Source organism: Arvicanthis niloticus, chromosome 21 (genome assembly GCF_011762505.2).
Source record: "Arvicanthis niloticus isolate mArvNil1 chromosome 21, mArvNil1.pat.X, whole genome shotgun sequence".
Taxonomy (NCBI): domain Eukaryota; kingdom Metazoa; phylum Chordata; class Mammalia; order Rodentia; family Muridae; genus Arvicanthis; species Arvicanthis niloticus.
In genome coordinates, this window is record NC_047678.1 from 41294885 (window position 1) to 41318790 (window position 23906).

General features: G+C 44.6%; 1 protein-coding gene across 16 annotated transcripts in view; it reads right to left on the minus strand.

Moving 5' to 3' along the window:
* The window catches only part of Ulk4 (unc-51 like kinase 4), a 290769-nt gene that overhangs the window by 69171 nt on the left and 197692 nt on the right, over window positions 1-23906 (minus strand). For all 16 annotated transcript variants that reach the window (XM_076917962.1, XM_034484051.2, XM_076917954.1 and 13 more), the window contains one exon: window positions 10707-10892. In XM_076917962.1, coding sequence (XP_076774077.1) covers window positions 10707-10892 — 186 coding nt within the window. The remainder of the gene's footprint in view (window positions 1-10706; window positions 10893-23906) is intronic.

Here is a 23906-nt window from a genome sequence, read left to right on the forward strand (position 1 = left end):
CAGATGTCAACCTGTGTCCTGCCTTCCTCTCTGCGAGCTGTGGGTGCTACATGGGAAGGATGAGATAGCCTGGGCTCCTTCCTTAGGCTTCTTTCCCATGTACCCATCTATATTAGCACCTTCTCTGCAATGCTGAAAGGGCAGGCACAGCAGACACCAGGGGACCTCGTTAAAATGCAGGGATGAGGCCTGAGGCCCAGTATTTCAAATAGGTACCTTGGTAGCTGCAGTCATGGGGGTGGGGGAAGGGGCAATTCTGAGGAAGAAAGGACTGGGGTCCTGCCAGTCAGCCACACCGTGAACAACTGAACAACAGAGGCAGGGCCACCCAGCATCTCCTTCACTCTGGTACCCAAATCCCTATGCTCCTTGTGCTGAGTTACCAACAGGCAGAAAGTCTATGAGACTATGAGAGTCCATGAGGGACATTTCTCCAGGTCATGGTTCATGATAACACCTCATCTGAGAGAAAGAAGAAACTAAGATTTGACAAGATGTGGCAGCCTCCATAGTCTAGAATTTTGATCAAAACTCAATGATGCAAATTTAAAATCTCCTTCCTGTATTTGAGACGCATCTCACATCCTAATGTGTTCTACAGTGAGATGGCAGAAAGTCCTGTGGGTCTGGAAAATAAGACAGCTAAAGTTTCTCTTGCAACTACAAAATCTGTCTATAGGAACAGGGGCTGAGGCGCTGGCTCACGGGTAAAAGGCTAGCTGTACATGGCATTCCTCAGTTGCAGAAGCTGGGAATGGTGGTGTGTACCCATAATCTCAGTGCTGGTGCTAGGGTAGAGGATGGGGGTGACAGGAAACAGTGAGCTCCAGGTTCAGGGGGAGACCGTCTCAAGAGAGCAACAGAGTAAGACACCCAGCACCAATTTCCAGCCTTCACATGGGCACACAGGCCTCCCCTCCTCCCCAATGCACACACAAAGGAATTTAATTTTACCTACACCAACAGAAAGACAACTGAATCATATGACTGTGACAAATAAACTAAAAACATCAACTAAATTAAGGCTGAACTTCCCAGTTAAAGACGTAATCACTCCTCAATAATCCTATTGCAAGGTGAGTTTCTTAGGTGCCACCTGGAAGGTGTCACGTCAACAAGGTGCATCCACTCCACGCTGCACAGGCTTAGCCTCCACCCAGGGAAAAGCCAGCATGCCAGATACTGCATAGCTCCACAACCACAGAGCCTAGGAACAACCAGCAGACTCCCCACATCTGAGTGCCCAGCCTCAAGGACATGGAGGAGTCTCGGCCACATATCAGTGCTAAGCTTCCACACAGAAACACTTCACTCTTTAAACCCCCAAGATTCACTCAGTAGGGGAGCCATGTCTGATGAATTCATAGCAGTTCCTCAACAGAGGGGTGGCTTCTGGGCTCAGTGTGTGGGGGGCTGGTCTAGTCATTTGTTCGTTTACTATAGAATTGGAAATGTAAGGTGTTTTCCCAAGAAATCATATGCTTTGGGGTGCAGAACAAAATGGTCATATGGGGGCTGGAGAGACTGCTTGCTGGCTGTTCTTGCTGAAGACCTGGGTTCAGCCCCCTGAATGGCAGCTCACAACCACCTGTAACTCCAGCTCCAGGAGATCTGACACCCTCTCCTGACCTCCATGGGCAATCCATAAATGAGGTACATAGATATACATGCAGAAAAACACCCATACACATGAATACACATAAAAGGAAAGCAATTTACACTGGGCACATACATTTGATCTGTAAACACAGATGGGCCCTGACTTACACTGCCTCTTCTTAAGATCTTTGGATCTTTCCCTGGTTTATCACTGACACACAGGTACTGACATGTTTCAAGCTCCGAGCCAGCCACCCAAACAGATGGAAAGCAGCCCACACTCTAGGGTGTAGCTGTTGTAAGGTGTAGAAGGCCAGCTATGTAGGAAGTGCATTTTGGATCTAAGATAGTTTCAACTTTCTGTGTCTTTATGGGGATGTAACATCATCAGAAGCTGAAGACAGTCTGATGTTGCAATATCTAGTTCAGTACATCTCTAGAAAATATGACTGAATGTTCTCTCTCTCTCTCTCTCTCTCTCTCTCTCTCCCTCCCTCCCTCCCTCCCTCCCTGTGTGTATATATGTGTGTGTGCATGTGTCTTTGTCTCTGTCATAGGTGTATACTGTATGTACATCAATAGTTATACTTAGTGAGTAAGCAACACATGTGCTGGTTATTCACAGGTCAGCTATTACATATCAGTATACCTGTCTTTAGAATACTCATGATACCCTGTGACATTATCATAGGGTAAGTAAGCAGATGTATTTATGCACATAATATGCAAATGAGCCCATGTAGGGAAATGTGGGGAGGTGCTTGCATGCCACAGTGTTTAGTTCTCCCCTTTTTCCCTCTATTGGGTGGGTGTTTAATTTTGCTGGGTCACCAGACCTGTAGTGAACATATTGTTCCTATGAGGGGTGTCAGATTGTCTGAATTCACATGGCAAAAGTCTTCGCACTTCTCACTCTGTATTTATTTATTTGTTTGCATTTATTTATTGTGCATCTGTGTGCTTGCAAGCCATGATACATGTGTCGGGGTCTGAGGACAACTTTAGGGAGCCAGTTCTCTCTCATCATGTGGGTTCCAGGGATTGAACTCAGGTCGTTAGGTTTGGTGGCAAGCCCCTTTAGCAACTGAGCCCTCTTACCAGCCCATCTTGTTCCTTAGATTATCTTGTGCTGACTCTGGACCTTCCTACAAATCCAGCGATATGTCTGGCTTGGTCATGGTTGTAACTGAAGAGAAGAATGGGGACTGGTTGCCTGGTAAACCAGTCAGTGGCTTGGAAGATCTGGCTTTGATTTCATAAGAATGTCTTTGTGCCATGAGCCTGCTAAAGGCCAGGCAGCCTTGTCCTACAGTGAGCGAGCGAGTGAGGCATCCCAGGCAGAAGCTAAACTTGCCCTTTTATGAGTGTGGTGATTCTGGGAGCCTGGAAACAGGCCAGAGCCCAGTGACTCTTGTGTTCACCTGCAGGGGGGTATGGGGATGGTGGGGGCAGGGGAGTGAGCAGCTCTCACGTAGAGCTGGGCCCATGCTGTGCTTCCTCTGATCCCTGCTGTCCTGGGCTGGGTTTCTTTTGAAAACTATTATTACTATACACATGTATAACGTATGTTTCTGAGCACACGTGCCAGGGCATACGTGTGGAGGTTAGAGGACAACATTGTGGAATATGATCTCTCCCTTTTTTCATAGGTCCAACGACCAAACTCAGACTGCCGGCTGTGCATGGTGGGCACTTTAGCTGCTGAGTGTCCTAGTGGTCCAGGGCCGAGACTCCTCAGAAGCGTCCTAGGGCACCTGTTTCCTGCCTGTGGTGGGCTAGGCTCCTCAATCCTGAACACACTCTCTCAAGCCAGTGCTGTCTACTAGAGTCTTCTCAACCTGGTGCTTTCTGTTGTCAGTGACATTTCGTACTCTGACTCATTTTTATAGCTATTTTAATCAATTTGTGATGTGTCCTTAGGTGTATCTGGATATGCACATGCTGCTCTCTCTCTCTCTCTTCTCTCTCTCTCTCTCTCTCTCTCTCCCCCTCTCTCCTCTCTCTCTCTCTCTCTCTCTCTCTCTCTCTCTCTCTCTCTCTCTGTCTCTCTCTCTGTGTGTGTGTGCGTGCGTGTGCGTGTGTGTGTGTGTAGACATTGAGGGCCTTGAGCCTACAGGACATGCCTCTGAGCCCACAGGACTCCCCCTTCACCCCCTTCTTCCCCGACATCTCCATTCCCCTTATTTCCTTGCCAGGCTTCCCAAGTTAGCTGAACTCCTCTCTCTCTCTCTCTCTCTCTTTGGTGCCTCAATTTGTTAAAAAACAACAAACAAACAACTCAAAAAAAAAAAAAAACCCACTTCATTAAACTTAACATCTTAAAGTGTACAACTTAATGCTGTTCAGGGAATCCATGGTCTCACCACTTGTCTCCAAGGTCAATCCAGAGCAGCCCATCAGCTCAGAGAGGAAGGCACGCCCACCATCAGGAAGACACAGCACTCACACTGCAGCTCCTGGCGTCTTGTTCTGTGGCTTTGTAGAGTCTCCTGACTATTACTACCCAGCCTCCACCTTCCACGTGACAAGAGCCAAGTGGTCGGGCTTCTGTGTTTTACTTGAATTAATCACTTACTGCTTCCAAGCTCCATCTCTAAAGTTCCGACGGCCGACTGATGAGCCATTACATGGACTACATGTTGCATCTACCCATTCGCCAACCAATTTGTGTTGTGTGTCCTTTGGGTTCATGAACTTAACCCAATTCATGAACTTAATGCACAGAATGTCTAGTTATTACACAATGCAAGACACTTCTATAAAAACTTTGCAAAACATACTTTTCTTTAAATCCAACTTTCCAGTAATTCAGATTAACATTACTCTTACATCCCTAAAGTGTATGATATTGGTATATTCTTCAGGCCTGCCTAAGATCTTCCCATGTCTTGGTGGAATGAACTAAGGAGACGCCCTGTGTTAACTTGACAGCGGACAGCAAATGTGGCCATCTTGCCAATGCACTGAGGCTGCATTTGTGAGCGGTTTCTCTGGTGTCACAGCAGGAGTCCTGCTCATAAGAACACCTGAGAATATGCTTCATTCGGTTACACAGGGCAGTCAGGAGACAATACTTTTTAAACTGGATTAAAAATTGCCCAGGCTGTAAAGAGAATTAAACAATCCATTTTGCCGCCTGCTCTGGAGTGGAGCCCTTAGAAAGGGATTGTCTCCATTACATTTTCATCAGAGACCAGCAAGGAGAAGTACAGCCTGTTGTTACAGTGCCTGGGAGGTAATGACTTCCAGGTTGCTAAGCAACGCCACAATGTTAAAGGCCCAAGTATCTGTGATCTCTAGAGACACTCAAATTTCATTAAAACCTGCCCATACCCATCGCACAAAAGGCCTGTTAGGAGTTCATAACCAGGCTTGGGTTCTGGACATAATAATGACTTTTTTAAAGTGGCATCGAAACTTCTGTGGTACTTAAAAATCAAATATTCTAGAGCTGCGATTAATACGATCTACGTTTCTAGCTCCTGTTCCTAGAGAGACAGCAAGTGCTACTGATTTAGCATAAATAAAAGTAGTTAGTGTCCTGGAAAAAAAAAAAAAAAACCCAACCTGTGCTGTGTGGCACTTTGAGAGCCTCTTTGAAGCAGGGATAAATATACCCCATGAATAAAGCAGAGTGAGAGGCACAGGTGACATGGAGCGAGGGCCCAGCATAATTGTGTCAGTGAGGGGTGGATAGCAGCAGGCGTTCAGCTGTGATAGAAGCCATAATGCCAGGAGGCACAATCTTGGAACAATCTGGAAATGGACTCTGTAGGAAGACATTTGAGGGACCTAATTCCCAAAGAAAGCAAGCTTCAGTGGGTCCTAACAATGCCTTCAAGAATGTTATCCCTAGGATGCTGGGCCCAGATGTCTGACTTGATTTATGTTTAGCCAAAGCCCTTCAACTGTGGGTCATGACAGCACATGGGGCCATGAAACTGGAAGTCAGAGGTCAGAGGTCAGAGGTCAGAGGTCAGAGGAAAGCTGGTAAGCCAACAGGTTTCTAGAGGCTTGATGCCAGATTGACTCAAATCCCTTACTGTAACGGAGTAAAGCTGGGAGTGGGAGAGGGGGCCTTCCCCAGGGAAGGGCACACCAACTGGCTGTCCCATGTCAAATGGGCAGTTTTCTGAAAACATACATGCAGGTAACATGATATGGACTCAACAGGTTATGTTCGGGAATATCCTTGTAATACAAACACATGTATACACGCGATAACAGTGAAAAAAGAGGCCAGGAATTGGAAGGAGAGTGGGGAGGGTCACGTGTGAGGATTTGGGGTGAAGAAAGGGAGAAGTGTTATAATCAAATTATTACAATCTCTAACCCCCCCCAAACAAACAAACAAAAACCCCATGCAGTGCCTCAGAAATGGATGTGTTTGCAGAACTGTCTGTGGCACCTACTAATGTTGCTGAAGCCTTGGGTGTGCAGGGTGCAGTGTGGAGTGTGCAGCAGTGTGCAGCATGCAGTGTGCAGTGTGCATACTGTCTCATCGTACAGGTCCCTGTGCTGCTTAGAGGGCCTGGGATCAGCCACGGCAAACAGACTCAGCTCAGCTTGTCAGGATCAAATCAGTCCATAACCGGATTGTATTATATCAGAATATTTGGCTTTTAAAATTGCTGTTTGAGCTTCAAACACAATTCTTTAATGAGTTCTAGCTTAAGATTAGGACAGAATTTCTGAAGTAACACTAGGCACATATCAGTCATGTAATGAGTATCCAAAGAGCATGCTCAGATCCGCGGTAACAAAACCAAGGTGCAGATGGAGCCCCATGAGTGTGGAAAATGCTCCTGGTCCTGCGGTTGCATCCAACTGAGATTGAACTCCTCAGGCAATGCCCATGTATCTCATTGGTATGCAAGCACACTGCTATCTTTAGTAAGTAGTAAAGCTATGTGTATGCCAAAGAATTGTCTTAAAATGAAATTCCTTGTGATCTCTTATCAGTAAATGTTTTCTGTTCCTATTTATACCTAGATACCCAGGGCTGCATAGAAATTTCTCACAATGTAAAGGGGTCGTCACATGCAGGAAAGGAGCCGGGCAGTAGTGGCGCACACCTTTAATCCCAGCACTTGGGAGGCAGAGGCAGGTGGATTTCTGAGTTCGAGGCCAGCCTGGTCTACAGAGTGAGTTCCAGGACAGCCAGAGCTACACAGAGAAACCCTGTCTCAAAAAACAAAAAACAAAAAAAACATGCAGGAAAGGTTTACAAATACTCGCATATGCAGACACACACACACACACAAACACACACACACACACACACACACACACACACACACACACGGTCTCCAGGACATGTTCTCCTGTGATAATTAAGAACTCTAGGTAAGATATTTTCATTCTTTTGTTTGTTGGAAAGATATGTGGAACTCATTCAGGGGAGTTCCCAAGGTAACCTGGAAACTATGGCAGTCTCAGGCAAGAAGATCCACCCAGCACAACAGTAACCAGGCATACATGGGCCCGGGAGGGGGCTCCCTGGGAGACTCTCCAGGGCCTTCTACCAGAACTGCAGGAGAAGCTCCATGTCTCCCACAATACTCACATTTATTATGTACTAACTGGGGTAAGTGTATTGCTCTTAACAGTTTCCCTGGACTCAAACCACCTACCCCTGGTGCAGCACACCATTAATCCTGGTACTTGGGAGGCAGAGATGGTGGATCTCTTTAAGTTCAAGGCCAGCCTGATCTAAATCTTGAGAAACTTAAGTCAGGAGAGAGGGATCCCCTGAGGAATATATTTATACCAAGAATATCTCTTTACTTTTGTGGTCAAAGTTAGGCCCACTCTGAGTCTGAGTTCTGTAACTTAATATGGTCATAAGATAGGATAAGAACAAGCAAGCAAACCCCAGACTTGCAGTCACAGAACACCGCCTGTGTTGTCTGCATGATAACATTGACCAGGGATGCTGTCTTCGGCAATGTCTGAGCCACATTCATAGCCATTGTGAGATGTGTGGGGCCCGGACACACCCACAAGGGCTCAGCGCACAAGGAAATGCCACGTGACACTTATGTTCATAGAAGAACACCTGGTGGGTGACCAATGTCAGAACTTAGACAGGAAATGATAGGTGGGCGCTTGCCACACCCTACTCAGCTCAGGGATTTGGCCAGCCTCAGGCAAAGGAAGGACAGAACACAGACAGAAAAGCTGCGATTGGGTAGGCAGTGCTCTGTCTGAGGAATGGCACCAACTACACAGTAATGTTCATATAACCCCACCAGGGGAAGTGTCAGCAGTCTGCAAGGCCAGGCTGTTCTCAGTCACCCAGGGGCAGAGACCTGGGATGCTGTTGTTTGTGCACACTGGCCAATCATTCCTAAACACTTAGACCAGAGGAAGATGTCACCGCACCTCTTAGCCTTACCTGGAGGAAGGCTTTGCCAGTTGCCATGGCTCAAGTCATTAGTGTCCATGACAAGCCCATGCTCTTGACAAGGTGCACATTTACCCAGGGCTTCTTGTCCCCTTCCCCACAGGCAAAGGACACAGAGCAGAGACCTTTCAAGGGATGGATGCATGTGAGACAATTCCAATCACATCTCCTTCAGAGTCAGCCATGACATGGCTACCAGAATTACCCTCTACCCGCCTGACACTTTCACTGCCCCTGACATATGGGCCTGAAGACGACAGGTGTCACCTTCTCTTGGATGCCGCTTGCTCTCCCAGAGTAGTTGGCAGCTTTACTTCAGCCAATCTTAGGCCCCAGACAGTTCTGCAGTACTTCTTAAGCAATCACCATTTTGAGTGTTGGCGTAGGCTAGCTTTAATTAACACACATGTAGGCCAGTCTGCAATCCTCCTAGGAACACTATGAGCAATACACAGGTTTGGGACTTGAAGAATGCCCACCAGGTTTTTAAAGCAAAAGCGCAAAGTAAGATTAAAAACCTCCCAACTTTCTGGTAAATGAAAACAGGTAAGTAGATCGTCAGGTTCCATACTCTTCTCTGAACTCACTAAATGTAGACAGATACGAAGACCTGGGGGGCATACCCAAGTCCATCAGCAGAAGTGAACAGCCCAATCCTTTGTTAGTAAAGATTATGGCTTCAGAAGGATTCTTTCTCAAGATTGAGACCCTAACCAGAAATGCCAGGATATTTCTTCTGATGACCACATATCACTCCCCCCCCAGCCTCCTAGATGATGGGTAGCCATGTAGTCTGGTCATGACATGCTACAGGGCCTTTTGCACTTCAGGATTACCTTCTCAGAATCCATCCCGGCTTCTAGCCCCAGGAGCCACAGGGCACACCGACCTTCAGGACATTAAAAGCCATGTCCATGTGCCCCTGGCCAGCATGTACATCTAACGATTGTGTTTGAGGTGACCCTTGAGGGAAGCCTCCTCCTGTAACTTCTTACAACTGAAAGAACTCACAGGTGTGCCAGCCCTCCAACTCCATAAGTGACGCTGCCCAGTCCCTCTGTGGAACCTGGCTCCTTTGGTCCACGGAGCTGACAGGCAGGTTACAGGGACATAGGAGATCTTGGGCAGTTTCCCATGTACTACTGGAGTTCCTGTCCAATCTCACTGTGATTCCGAACTGGGCTGGGGACAGTAGGGAAGGTGGGAACACAAACTTCTGACTAACTAGATGCTTGCTACAGTCTGCCTTGAGCTGACTGACGTCTGGGAGGCAGGAAGGGGAGGAGCCTGGAGGACTGAAGAGATGGAACAACTGTCCCATTTGCCCCCCCAGCTATCCCTGGCTTCACCTGGGACACCTTCTCTCTTCTCCTTGTGTGTGATGCCAGCTCCTCCTCTCGTTCATGATTTAAACATCACATGCTGTGCTTGCCACCTTGCTCAGCAGGAGTGCCCTGTGAGGTGCCCTGTGAGCTATGCCCTGCAAGCTTGGCTGCCCCCCCCAATGGCAGTGCCAACTACATTCGGACTTGTGAGTAAATGCAATGCAGATATCTTATGCATGCCCACATCTCCCCAGGCACTGATCTGGAGGGCAGAGAATTCTTGCTTTCCCAGTTTGGTATCCCACAGTCTGCTTTACATGCAGCGATGGAATGACTCTCCCGGGTGGTTCTAGATCAGCGGTTTGAAACCCATAGGCCAAGACTCCCACAGGGGGAGCATACCAGATATTCACATTACAATTCATAACAAATTATAGTTATTATAGTTATAAAATAGCAACAGAAATAATGTTGTGGCTGGGGGTCACTATAACACAAGGAGCTGTACTGACGGATCTTCAGGAAGGTTGAGAACCACTGCTTTGAATAGACATGAGCTGAATACTCTTAAAAAAAAAAAAGAAATAAAAACAAATTAAACAGAAGGGGACATTTCTCCCTCAGAACACAATGCCAGGCAGAAGAATTGACATTTTCACCAGCCACAAAATTAAAATATAAAACAGTACCATGCTTAAAACCAAGCAATCGAAACTAGTACTTCAGTAATGGGTAGATGTCTGTCCTGAGCCTCAGGATGTGGTGGACTGGGAGAGACCATCATTGCTTCTGGGGATTTGAAAATGTGGGAAGGCAACAGCATGCAGTCCCACACTGGGCATTACACAGTGTGATAGTATCTGGCCTGTGCTCTTTTAAAGCGTGGTGAAAGAAACAGTGCCAGTCCATCCCAGATTAAAACAGAGCACACTGGAAGGTGTCCTAGGCCAGAAAGAAAGCCATTTAAGTCACACGCCAGGGCAGTTGGCAGAAGCAGAGTAGGTATGGCAGGGGCATCGAAGAATCAATCCAGTGTTAAATTACTAATTAGGACACTACAACCAGAGAACCAATCTCTCTGTCTGTTTGTGTCTCTCTCTCTCTCTCTCTCTCTCTCTCTCTCTCCCCTCTCTCCCTTTCTTTTTAAAAGAATGATGTCTCTTGAATTTCTCAGATGGTTCAGAAAGACAACATAACACATATAGTGTATAACCAATGTCAACATACAGAATATGACCAATGTCAGCCACGTATGATTGCACATAGAGGCAACTGGGGGCCCATGCCACACAGGAAACATTTTTGGAAATCTGAAATAAGGCCCCTGCTCAGTGTGGGTGCTGTGTGTGGTGGGGGCCTGGCCCTGGCTGACTCACCATCCTCTTGAGGATCCTAAGCAGAAGCTTCTGGTCCTTCGGGTCCTCCTTGGCCATCAGGAGGTCAGCAAAGGTCACCAGGTTCTCCGGGGACAAGCTCTCAGGGTTCTCCCCTCCGTACAGCTGCACCAGGATGGATAGGCACTTGGCCGAAACCTCGGAGATCTCAGGGTCCTCACTGGGAAGCTAGAAGTGGGCGAGAGGGCTGTGTAAGTTCTACTGGTGTGGCATGTTGCTCGAGTCCAGACCCAAACCACAATGAATCATGGGAAGGAGAAGGTAACAGACACTCTAGTGGCTGCATCATTCATACACTACAGTGCTTTAGTAAAGGCAATTCACACCAAATCCAGGCGCCTGTGCAATTTCTTACGACCCTCTGAAGAGAGTGGCCCACAGACAGCAGCAATTGGGAAAAAAATCTTATGTGTGCCAACACGCATGTGCTGATGTCAACACGTGCGTGCTGACATATGTATAGTGGGCGGCAACAACTGCGCATCAACAGCCTTTGCTTTCTGAGCCTCCCTCCTCACCCTCTTTGCTTTCCTTCATGAGGCAAGGTCTCACTGTGTAGCCCAGGCTGGCCTCAGCTTCCTGTATCCCAGGATCACAGATGTGTAGTAGCCTGGGCTGGACTCAGCCTCCATGCTGGGTCACAGATGTGACCCTGTGACCTCTTTAGACACATGCTTGCTAGAAACTTGTTTTTGGAACCCTCTGCTGCATAAAAGACACTAAGGCTCGTTATTTCTAATGTGTTTTTAAAGCTTTATGAACAGGGGACTTTTCTTGTTTCCGTCTTCACAAGCTCACTATGGTATAGAGAAGCTACTGGCTACTTAGCTGATCCTCACTTTCTACTGCTGAGGAATCTTCCACAGAGTAGATGCACCAGTGTTTATGCACCCATTAAAAAAAAAAGTGCCCCATTTCCGATTTGAAGCTATAAAGCTCCTGCAAATATCTATACAGGTCCTAAAAATAAACACCGTTTACTCTCTGGGGATCCCAGGCCAGCTGCCAGGCTGTGCCAGGGTGACTCAGGTTTCTCTTTAAGGAAACCATGCAAGCATCTCCATCTCCCAAAAGTAGTGATGCATCTTCCCTCCGCACAGTCCCAGCTCTGACCTATGTGGTGTGGTCCAGCCCATCTCACTCAGGTCAGAGTTCCTTAATTGTCGCTAGTATAGGTCCCGATGTCTGGCTCTATATTTTCCAAGTATGGCCTCTATGTAGGAACATGTCCTTTTGTCAACTTCACAAAATCTTTGGCATAAAAAAATAATTCTAATGAAATCCAATCAAAGTTCTCTATTCCCAGGAACGGTGCTGTGGTGTCAGATCTGAAACTTCTTGGCTACACCTTCAGTCCTAAAGGTTTTGTCCTATTTTTTTCCCTAAATTTATTATAATTTTATACTTTATACTTAAATTTCACTTAAGTTGGAGTTGACTTGCATATAAAATGTGAGGCTTAGAAAGAGGATTTTGTCTCTTGTGAGTGCCCCCCCCCCACCCCCTGAACTTCCTGTTGCTCTAGCACTGATTCTGAAAACTGCCTTAGTTAACAATCATCTAGAAAGGCAAACAGTCCAGGCAGGTTGTCTGCCCACTAACCTCCCACACTCACTCACTCTCTCAGCTCCCCCCACCCTATCCCCAGTTCAGCGCCCCTGTAGTTGCCATGCCCCAGTGTCCAGCTGGGATGGAGACTTCCTGTTCTACTAAAGACAACACGGACTGCATAGAGTCCATGCCACACTGACCAGCAGACCAGAGAGAAACCAGAAACCAAGGAACAAAACACCCAACCAATAAGACAAACTCAGAAATTAGCACCTAGAGCTGTAATCACTCCAAAAGAAGACACAATAGCCAATGCTATGTCACCACCAGAGCCCAGCCATCCTACCACAGTAATCCCTGACCATTCCATCATAGCTGAAGCACAAGAAAAAGACCCTAAGACCAGCTTTATGAAGATGGTAGAGGTCCTTAAAGACAAAATTGCTAAATCCCTTAAAGAAATCCAGGAAAATACAAACAAGTTGAGGAAATGAAGGAGACAAAACTGTTCCAGACCTGAAAATGGAAATAGAATGAAGAGGTCACAAACTAGGGAGTCCTGGAGGTAAAAACCCCAGGTAAGAGAACAGGAACTACAGACACAACCATCACCAACAGAATACAAGACATGGGCGAGTGAATCTCAGGTGTAAAAGATACGATGGAGGAAACAGACATATCTGTCAAAGAAAATATTAAACAAAAAGAGTTCCTGACATAAAACATCCAGGAAATTCGGGACACGATGAAAAGACCAAACCTAAGACTAATATGAATCGAAGGAGAAGATTTCCAGCTCAAATATTTTCAATGAAATCATAGAAGAAAAATTTTCTACCCTAAGAATGAGATACCTATAAACATACAAGAAGCTTACAGAACACCAAGCAGATTGGATCAGAAAAGAAAACATTCTCCCCACCATATAATAATCAGAACTAAAAATTCAACAAAGAAAGATTACTAAAAGCTGCAAGGGAAAAGGCCAAGTAACATATGAAGGCAGACCTCTTAGAATTATACCCAACTTCTCAATGGAAATTATAAAGCTGGAAGGAACTGAAAAGATGTCCTTCAGACTCTGAGAGACCACAGCTGCCAGCCCAGACTACTGTACCAAGCAAAACTTTCAATAATCATAGAAGGCAAAAAAAAAAGATATTTTATTGACAAAGTCAAATTTAAACAATATCTATTCATAAATCTTCCCCTACAGAAGGTATTAGAAGAAAAATTCCAACCCAAGGAGGTTAACTCTACCCATGAAAACACAGGCAACAAATAATCTCAAAGCAGCAAACCTGAAAGTAGCACACACACACACACACACACACGCCAAAATAACAGGAGTTAACAATCATTGGTTATTGATATGTTTCAATATCAGTGGACTCAATTCCCCAATAAAAAACACACATACTAACAGAAAAGATGGGAAAGCAGGATCCCTCCTTCTGCTGCATACAAGAAACACACCCCAATTTCACAGATAGACATTTCATCAGAATAAAGGGTTGGAAAAAGATTTTTTCAAGCAAGTGGACTTAAGCTGGTGTAGCCATTCTAATATCTAACAAAATAGACTTCAAATCAAAAAGAGACAGGGAAGGACACTTCATACTCATTAAAGGAAAAAAATACACCAAGATGGTCCTTCAATTCTTAAAATCTATGCTTCCACAACAAGGGTACCCATGTTTGTAAAAGAAACACTACTAAAGCTTAAACCACACTGATTCTCACATATTCACAGTGGCAGGCTTCAACACCCCACTCTGAACAATTATCAGGTCATCCAGACAAAAACTAAACAGAGAAATACTGGAGCTCACAGATGTTATGAACCAAATGGACCTAACAGAAATGAACACATTTCACCCAAATGCAGAAGAATATACCTTCTTCTCAGCACCTCATGGAACATTCTCTAAATTGACCATATACGCGGTTACAAAGCAAGTCTTAATAGACTTGAAATAACCTCCTTCAGCCTATCAGACCACCATGGATTAAAGCTGGATTTCAATGACAACAGAAACAACAGAAAGCCTACAAACTCATGGAAACTGAACAACTCTCTGCTCAGTGATAACTGGTCAATGCAGAAATAAAGAAAGAAATTAAAGACTTTCTAGAGTTCAATGAAAATGAATATACAACATACCCAAACGTATGGGACAAAAGAAAAGTGGTGCTGAGAGAAAAATTCTTAGCATAAAGTACCTAAAGAATATAAGGAAATTGGAGAGTTGGAGAGATCTCATACTAGTGACTTAACAGAACACCTAAAAGCTCTAGAACAAAAAGAAGCAAACACACCCAGGAGGAGCAGACAGCAGGAAATAAACTGAGGGCTGAAATAAATAAAACAGAAACAAAGAGAACAGTATAACAAGTGATGAAACAAAGAGCTGGTTCTTTGAGAAAAACAAAAAAGATAGATGAATCCTTATCCAAACCACATAAAAGGCAAAATATATCTAAATTAACAAAACAAAGAAGTGGACATAACATCAGACACTGAAAAAATGCAAAGAATCATTAGGTCTTCATTTTAAAACCTGTTCTTCAAAATTGGAAAATCTAAAAGAAATAGATGATTTTCTTGATAGATACACCACCTACTAAAGTTAAATTAAGAACAGACAAACAATTTAAATAGACCTATAACCTCAAAGGAAATAGAAGCAGTTATTAAAAGTCTCCCAACCACAATAATAATCCTGATTTAGTAGACAGATTTAGTGAAGAATTCTGCCAGAATTTCAGAGTTAATTTCTCAAATTATTCATCAAAATAGAAACAGAAGAAACAGTGCAAAATTCATTTTATTAGGTTATAGTCACCCTGATACTCAAACCACATAAAAATTCAACAAAGAAAGATAATTACAGACCAATTTCCCTCATGAACATAGATGCAAAACTACTCAATAAAATACTTGCAAACTGAATCCAAGAACACATCAAAAAGACCATCCACCATGATCAAATGGGTTTCATCCTAGAGACACAAGGATGGTTCAACATATGAAAATCAGTTGATGTAATCTACCATATAACAAACTGAAAGAAAGAAACCCTCATGATCATGTCTTTAGATCATGAAGAAGCATCTGACAAAACCCAACAACGCTTCATGCTAAGTCTTGGAGAAACCTGGGAAACAAGTTGCATACCTAAACATAATAAAGGCAATATACAGCAAATTGATAACCAACATCAAATTCAACAAAGAGAAACTTAAAGCAGTTTCATTAAAGTGGGGGGCAAGACAAGGCTGTCCACTCTTTCCACATCTACTTAGTATAGTACTTGAAGTTCTAGCTGGAGCAATAAGACAACTAAAGGAGATCAAGGGGATAAAAACTAGGAAGAAACATGTTGGGGCTGGAGAGATGGCTCAGTGGTTAAGGGCACTGGCTGCTCTTCCAGAGGTCCTGAGTTCAATTCCCAGAAATGACACAGTGGCTTATAACCATCTGTAGTGGAATCTGATGCCCTCTTCTGGCAAGCAAGTGTACATGCACATAAAACACCCATACATTAAAAAAGAAAAGGTAGATGCCAAAGTATCATTATTTGCAGATAATATGATAGTATAGTATATACAAGTAACCCCAAAAATTCTACCGGGGAACTCCTATTACTGATAAACACCTTCAGTGAAGTGGCTGGATAGACAATAAAATAAAAAACAAGCAAACAAACAAACAAGAAAACCCAGTAGTCCTCCTATATACAAATGACAAATGGGCTGAGAAAGAAATCAAGGAAACAACACCTTTCACAATAACCTAAAATAATATAAAATATCTTAGGGTAACTCTAACCAAGCAAGTAAAAGACTTGTATGACAAAAACTTCAGATTTTTGAGAAGAGAAACTGAAGAAGCTAGCAGGCGACAGGAAGATTCCCCCATGCTCATGGCTAGGTAGGACTGACATAGTGAAGATGGCCATCCTACCAAAAGCAATCTATAGATTCAATTCAATCCCCATTAAAATTCCAACACAATTCTTTACAGGCCTTGAAAGAACAATACTCAACTTCACATGGGAAAATAAACCCCCCAATCCTCTATAATAAAAGAACGTCTGGATGTACCACCACCCCTAATTTCAAGCTAGACTAAGGAGCCTGGGTAATGAAAACTGCATTGTATTAGCATAAAAACTGACAGGTTGATCAATGGGATCGAATCAAAGACCTAGGTGTAAAGAAGCCCGGGATACACAATGGAAAAGAGAAAGCACCTTCAACAAATGGTGCTGGTCTAACTGGATACTGGCATGCAGGATGGAAATAGATCCATATGTATTACTCTGCTTAAAACTCAAATCCAAGCGGGCCAAAGACTAGTATAAAAACAGCTATACTGAACCTGTGATGGCTGTTCTTGGTTGTAACTTGACTATATACGGAATGAATTACAATCCAGAAATGGAGGGCACACCTCTGATCCGGATATCGAGGCAGGAAGACACAGAGTTTCGATCCAGATCTTGAGGGACATCTTTAATCTGGGCCATAGCTTCTACTGGAGGCCTGTATAAGGCTCTCTGTGTGCTGCCCTCACTTTGCCAGCACACGAATTGGAGCCCACTTCTTTGGGATTCCATCTTATACAGAAGACCAGAGAAGACATCCAGCCTCGTGGGACTGAGAAACTACTACATTCTTGGAACTTTCCATTGTTGGACTAGTTGAACTGCAGCCTGTATGACATTCCAATAAATTCCAATATATGGAGAGAGAGAGAGAGAGAGAGAGAGCGAGAGAGAGAGAGACAGAGACAGAGACAGAGACAGAGATTTATTCTATAAGTTCTGTGACTCTAGAAAACCCTGACCAATACAGAACCTAACAGAAGAGAAATTAGGGAATAGCCTTGAATGCAGCGACACAGAAGGCAGCTTCCTGAAGAGAACACCCATAGCTGAGGCACTAAGATCAGTTAACATATGGGACCTCAGATGAAAAGCGTCAGTAAGACAAGAACCAAGATGCTGTCAATAGGACAAAATGGCAGCCTACAGATTGGGTAAAGATTTTCACTAACTCTACATCAGATACAGAGCTAATATCCAAAATACATAAAGAACTCCAGAAACTAGACATCTACAAACCAAAGAACTCAATTTAAAAATGGGGTACATATCTAAACGAAGAATTCTCAACAGAGGAATCTAACGGCTAAGAAACACTTAAAGAAATGTTCATCATCCTTAGTGGTCAGGGACATGCAAATCAAAACGACCCTGAGATTCCATCTTACACCTATCAGAATGGTTAAAGATAAAATTAAAAAAAAAAAAAAAAAAAAAAAAGGTGATGGCTCCTGCTGCTGAGGCTGTGGAGCAAGGGGAAACGCTCCAACACTGCTGGTGGGAGTGCAAACTTATACAGCCATTACAAAAATCAATCTAGAAATTCCCCAGACATTTGGGAATCAATCTAAGTCAAGACCCAGCTACGCCACTCCTGGGCATACACTTTGCTCAACTATGTCCATAGCAGTTTTATTCATAATAGCCAGAAACTGGAAACAACCCGGATCTCCCTCAACTGAATAATGGATAAAGAAAATGTGGCTCATCTATACAATGGAACGTTACTCAGATGTTGAAAACAAATGATATCCTGAAACTTGCAATGGAAATGGGTAAAACTAGAAAAAAAAATCATCCTGAGTGAAGTAACCGAGACCCAGAAAGACAAACATGGCGCATTACATACTTATGAGCAGACATTAGCTATTAAGTAACGCATAACATGATACAATCCACAGACCAGGAGAGACAAAGTAACAAACAGGTTTGGGGTGGGGGTGTCATGTATCTCCCTGGGAAGGGGAAATAGATTTTGCAGGTAGACTGGTGGACAGGTGGGGATGGGAACAGGAGTGTTCAGGCATTAGGGAGGAGGATGGATGGATCATACTGGGAGGAATGACTGGAATTGGGAGGATTCAGTAATGATGAAGAAATCTAGGGCAGTGGAAGCTCCCTGAAGTCTCCAAGGGTGACCCTAGAGGAGTCTCCTAGTAATTGGTGGATATGGAGTCCACACTGGCCACTCTCTACAACCAGGCAAGTCTCCCAGCAGTAGGACTGGGACATCAACTCAAACACAAAACCTCCATCCTCCAACCCGTTCTGTCTGCAGGATGTGCTGGGGTGATGGTGGCACGGAACATATGAGAGTAGCCAACTAATGACTGTTCCAACTTGAAACCAACCGGTGCCAAGAGAGACAGCCCATATCTAACACTGCATGAAAGGCCAGGAACCAGAGGCTGGTCAGTCCAGAGCCATGCAATAGAATCAAATATGACCAGAAAAAAAAAGTCAACGAAATGATTCCCACTAGTATTCTGCTATATTCATAGATCAGTCCCTAGGCCAACTGTCACCAGAGAGGCATTGTCCAGCAACTGATGGGAACAGACACTGAGACCACAGCCAAACACTAGGCAAAGCCAGGGGAACCCTGCAGAAGATGGGGAGGAAGGACTGTAGGAGCCAGAGGGGTTGAGGACACCATGAGAACATGGCCCACAGAATCGACTAAGCAAGGCTCACAGGGGCCCACAGGGGCCCACAGACACCAATGTGACAAACGCAGCCTTTGTGTGCCCCAGCTAGGTCGTATACAACCATACATTTTGGTTGTATAGCTTGGTGTTCTTGAGGGACCCCTAATACTGGGAATGGGAGATATCTGACTCTTAGCCTGTTCTTGGGACCCGTTTCCTCCTACTGGGTTGCCTCATTCAGCCTTGATATGAGAATTTGTGCCTAGTCCTACTGTAACTTGTTATGCCATGTTTGGTTGCCATCCCTGGGAAGCCTGCTTTTTTTTCTTTGTTAAGGAAAACTGAGGAGGAGTGGATGGGGGAGGGGTGCTGAGAGGAGTAGAGGAGATTGGGGAAGCTGCAGTTGGGATGCACTGTCTATAAAGAATAAAAATTTTAAAAAGAAAGAGACCTGAGAGTGCAGGGCCAGAGCACGGGCCCAGGGGCTGAGAGCACTCACTGCTCTGCAGAGGACCCAGCTTGGTTCCCAGCAGCCACATCAGATGCCAAAACCACCTGTAACTCCAGCTCCTGTAGTCCCATGACTCTGGCTTGCACAGGGCCCTACATACATGTGTACATACCTCCACACAGATACAGGTACTCATAATTTAAAGAGTAAATATTTGTAAAAAAAAAATCTGAATGTATTTACATGGTCATCTTTCTGCACTCTCTATTCGGATTGGCCATCTTTCTGCATTCTTTATTCGGATTGGCCATCTTTCTGCATTCTTTATTCGGATTGGCCATCTTTCTGCACTCTCTATTTGGATTGGTCCATCTGGGTATCTATCCCACCATGGTCACCCGCTGCCCTCCTCATACCTATGAAGAACTTCCCTCCCATGGCAGCAGTTTTCTCTTCAAAATTACTTCAGCTGTTTTCGGGTGTCTGATTTTCTTTATAAATTTTAGAATCAGCTTGCCTGTCTCCTGAAACCTGCTGACTCCCTTCAGGAACTGCTCGACGCCTGTGCGCCTCTTGGGTAGAGCAAATGTTCTCACCGTGGTGAACCTCCTATGCGGGAGCGCCTCTCTCCATCCATTCCCGCCATCTTTAACATCTTCTGCAGTGTCCTGGGCAAGCCTGCTACTGTGTGCTGTGGTGCACTTTACTCTCTTCAGAGCAATTTTACATAATGCTATATTTTCTAGTTTGAGTCTCTGCACACTCACTTGTAGTTCACACAAACAGGATTTTTTTTAAGATGAATTTTCAGGTATAAATTAGCACAAAAGTGACAGATACATGATGGCACATTTTGATGAGTTTGACTGTGTTTTCTTTATTGTGTCTGTATCTTGTAGCCTGGATGGAATGACTTAACCCTGAGAATGGTCTACACAGTTACCTCCAGGCAGGGCTGGCTTCCTGAGAGAACGTGTGTCTTCCTTCTCTCTCTTCCCCCACCATGTCCTAAGAATGGCAGCCATGACATCATGACTCTCCTAGTCTTAAGGCAATGGGGTTGAGCTGCTCACTGTTAAATCTGATGTTGGCTGTAGATCTCATAGACACTTTATCAGCCTCAGAAGCCTACCCATCTAATCCTCGTTTGATGAGAATTTTTATCAGAAACTAGTGCGACACTGTGTCAAAGACTTTCTCTGTACAGACTCATAGTATATCCAATTTCTCCATAAGACTTTATAGGTGTAGGATATATTATTAACTGATATTTGCTGAACAAATCTGGAGGGGATCCTGCTGTGCTCTGTTGCACACAGGGGTGCTAATCTACAGGCATTACATGGATGGCTGACTCTGAAGTCAGCAGAGATACTGGTCCGTGGTCTGGTTAGTGATGGTTTGTGTGCATGCACATGTGCATAAGTGTGTGTGTGTGTGTGTGTGTGTGTGTGTGTTTTGCTTTCGTGATCATTCTTTGAAGTCAACAACAGAGTGACCCCATCCTCAGGAAATGGGAAATGCTTTCCTCCTTTATTTCATGTGAGAAATGATATAAGACTGTTGCTAAATCTCTCTTTGGCAGAATATTCTGGTGAAATTATCCGGGTTTGGAGAAATTAGAAATTTAATTTCTTTGATGACTTCAGAACAATTCAATGTTCATCTTTGTTGCAGTTCTGTAGTTGTAAAGGAATGGATTAACTTCTTCATGGGCACAACATTGCTGGGAGCACCCTGGCTCCTCTCAGAAGTGGCTGGGAGCACCCCAGCTCCTCTCAGAAGTGGCTGGGAGCACCCCGGGCTACTCTCAGGGTCTGTGCCCAGGCCTTCCATTCTATCCCACAGTAGTCATCTCTGTCACTCTGATCTTTTTCGGTTTCTTATAAGCTTTCAAATCCCCCCCCCCCCCCCGCCCCCAAAGAGTTTATTTTGCATTCAATTGGTTTTTCCTCTTTCGCTTTGCTTTGAGTTAATTTTATATTCTTTACCTATTTCCTAAAGTAGCAATAAGGTCCACTGCAGCATCATACAAACATGTCATTGTGCTTTGTCCCCACTCATTACTCTCCCCACACCATCCCTCACACCCTCCCCCACATCCTCCTTCACTTTGCCTGCTGATCCCCTCCTTCCCCCAAATAGTTTCATGTCCTCCCTCTCTTTCTTCTCTTGTTAATTTCTGTGTGCTTGGCAGCAGTGGGGAATGAGCCCTGGGCTTCAGGAGTGCCTGGCAGGCTCTGCGCACTCTCCAAAGCATCCTCATTGCAGAACCCAGGCTGGCCTCAAAGCTCCCAAGTACCAGGTCAGACATGGCACCACCACACTGGGCTGGGCTTTTCCTTTCTTCTCACAATAGGTTTTGAAATTATAAATGTTTCTTTAAGTGATGCTTTTTGCTACATTCTACAAGTTTTGATATATTTTCATTTTAGTTCAATTCTATGTATTAAAACTTCCTGTGAGAATTCATCTTTGACCTGTGAATTATTTTAAGTGCGTTTGCTTTTTAGATGTTAAACTTCTTTCCTGTAGTCCTTCTGTTATTGGATTCTAGCCTGGCTCCATCGTAGTCAAAGAGATGACTCTAGGAGGAAGACTTGCTCTGTGAGCTCTGGCTCACAGCTCAGGGCTCCAGTCCATCAGGGCGGATGTCAGAGTGGCCAGGCCTTGAAACAGCTGCTCACCAGCACCTACAATCTGGAGGCAAAGAGGGGTGCTGCTGCTTCTCAGCTCCTTTCTCCATTTACAAGGTCCAGGATCCCAGCCAGGGGATGGTGCCGCCCACAGTGGGCAGTCTCTCCACCTCCGTTAATGTAATCATAACAACCCCACAGGCATGTGCCAGGACCCATCTTCCAGGTGTTGCTAGGCTCTGTCACCTTGACAACTAACACCCACCACTGCAAATGCTTATTCTATGCAGAAACTGGTTTATGGTCATTGCTTACTGCTTCCTAGCTTTATTTATAGATTCAACCATGTCTAATTAAATTTGAACTTAAGATAAACATTTTATCATTTTGCTCTAAGTACACTCATTTGACATCTTGTTTTCACTCTGTCAGCCTCATTTCTTGGAAGTGCTCTTATTGGCCACCTTGAATACTTTGTGGAAAGAGATGTAAGCAGATACAGGCATGCAGCCTAGATAGGATTCTAAGGACGCATACACTTAAATTTTAAGAACTGTTTTAAACTTAAAAAAAAAAAAAAACAGTTGTGGTGGGTTTGTTTCTCTTTAATCAATGCACCCAACACAATTTATTCAAAAATCTTTCTCATTGTGTATTCTATTTTAAAAATATTACCTACCACAGTGCTTTGTCAGAAATTATATGGGGATACTTAGTTCCAGAGAAGAAAATACAAAGAAAGAACAAAAATAACCACTTCACAGCAGCTTTTCCTGCCTCTTTGATGTTTGCTAACTGTGCCTAGAGACAGCTCTCTGCACTGTTAGGACATCTTTTACAGGATTCCACTCAAGGCCATCAATCCTGCTGCCTCCATACACCATGGCCCCACCCCCCAGCAGCAGTGAGAACAACACTGAGCATGTCAGTGAGGTTATGATAAAAATGCTCCCCCACCCCCCCATGTCCATTCGAGGCTCCCTCCCCAGAGGTGAGGGAGTGCTGGACCTCCACTCCTAGAATCCTAACTTAAATGTGGGCCACTCCCTTTATTGATTTGACTCTAAGTCTACATGTCACAGATTCAGAAAACATCTCAAAGACAAATCGAAAGGCACAGGTGGCATAGATGGGTCCTGGCTTGCCCTGAGCAGCATTCACCACACCCTTCAGAGTTTGCTGCCAACTGTGGAATGATGAGGAAACACAATTCCTTTGAAAGATCCTTAACACAGAAGGGTTAGAGCTTCGGGGATGGGTCTGTCAACAGTTATTTTTAAAGATCAAACACTAACTTATAACAAGCAAGCTTTCAGGTGAAAACCTGGATTTACTGGGTGTGGTGTTTTTATCCCCCACCCCTCCACTTTACAAGTATTTGCCACAATCCTCATTCCCACAGTGAACATGGCTCCTGTGAGCGCTCCTGAGTCTACAACCCACTGTCCTCACTTCTGGGTGACATACTCATCTTAAGCTGTCTGTCAACTGATTTTTGTATCCCCTCTTGAAATGACACAATTACTGGCTTCTAATTAGTCCTTTGAACACTTTCCAGCATGGCACAGACAATAGAACACTCACTGGCTCCACCCAGATTTACACAAGAAAGGAAGAAGAGGAGGCAGAGCCCAGTAATACATCCTCAGGAGCGCAGCCTGGAAAGAAATGAGGCATGCTGGGAGGAGATGGAAGGACAGGATTCTAACAGGGAAGTGATAAGGAAAGAGACTGCAATTAGCTTGCAGCCCTGAAACTCATCTCCAGGAAGAAAGGGAAAGGATTTGTCCAGATGTGACATCCTTCTGACCTTGCAGAGACAGCATAAACAGAGAAAGGCAGGCATGCCTGAAGGTGCACTGGGGACTGGACAGGCCAGGATCCTTGGACTGACTGACCATGCACTGAATACCCATGTGATGGGGACAAGAGGAGCCACAGCTCTGAGTATAAAGAAGGCCATTGGTAAGGGAAACAGATTTCTGGGCATGTCAGTGAGGGCATTT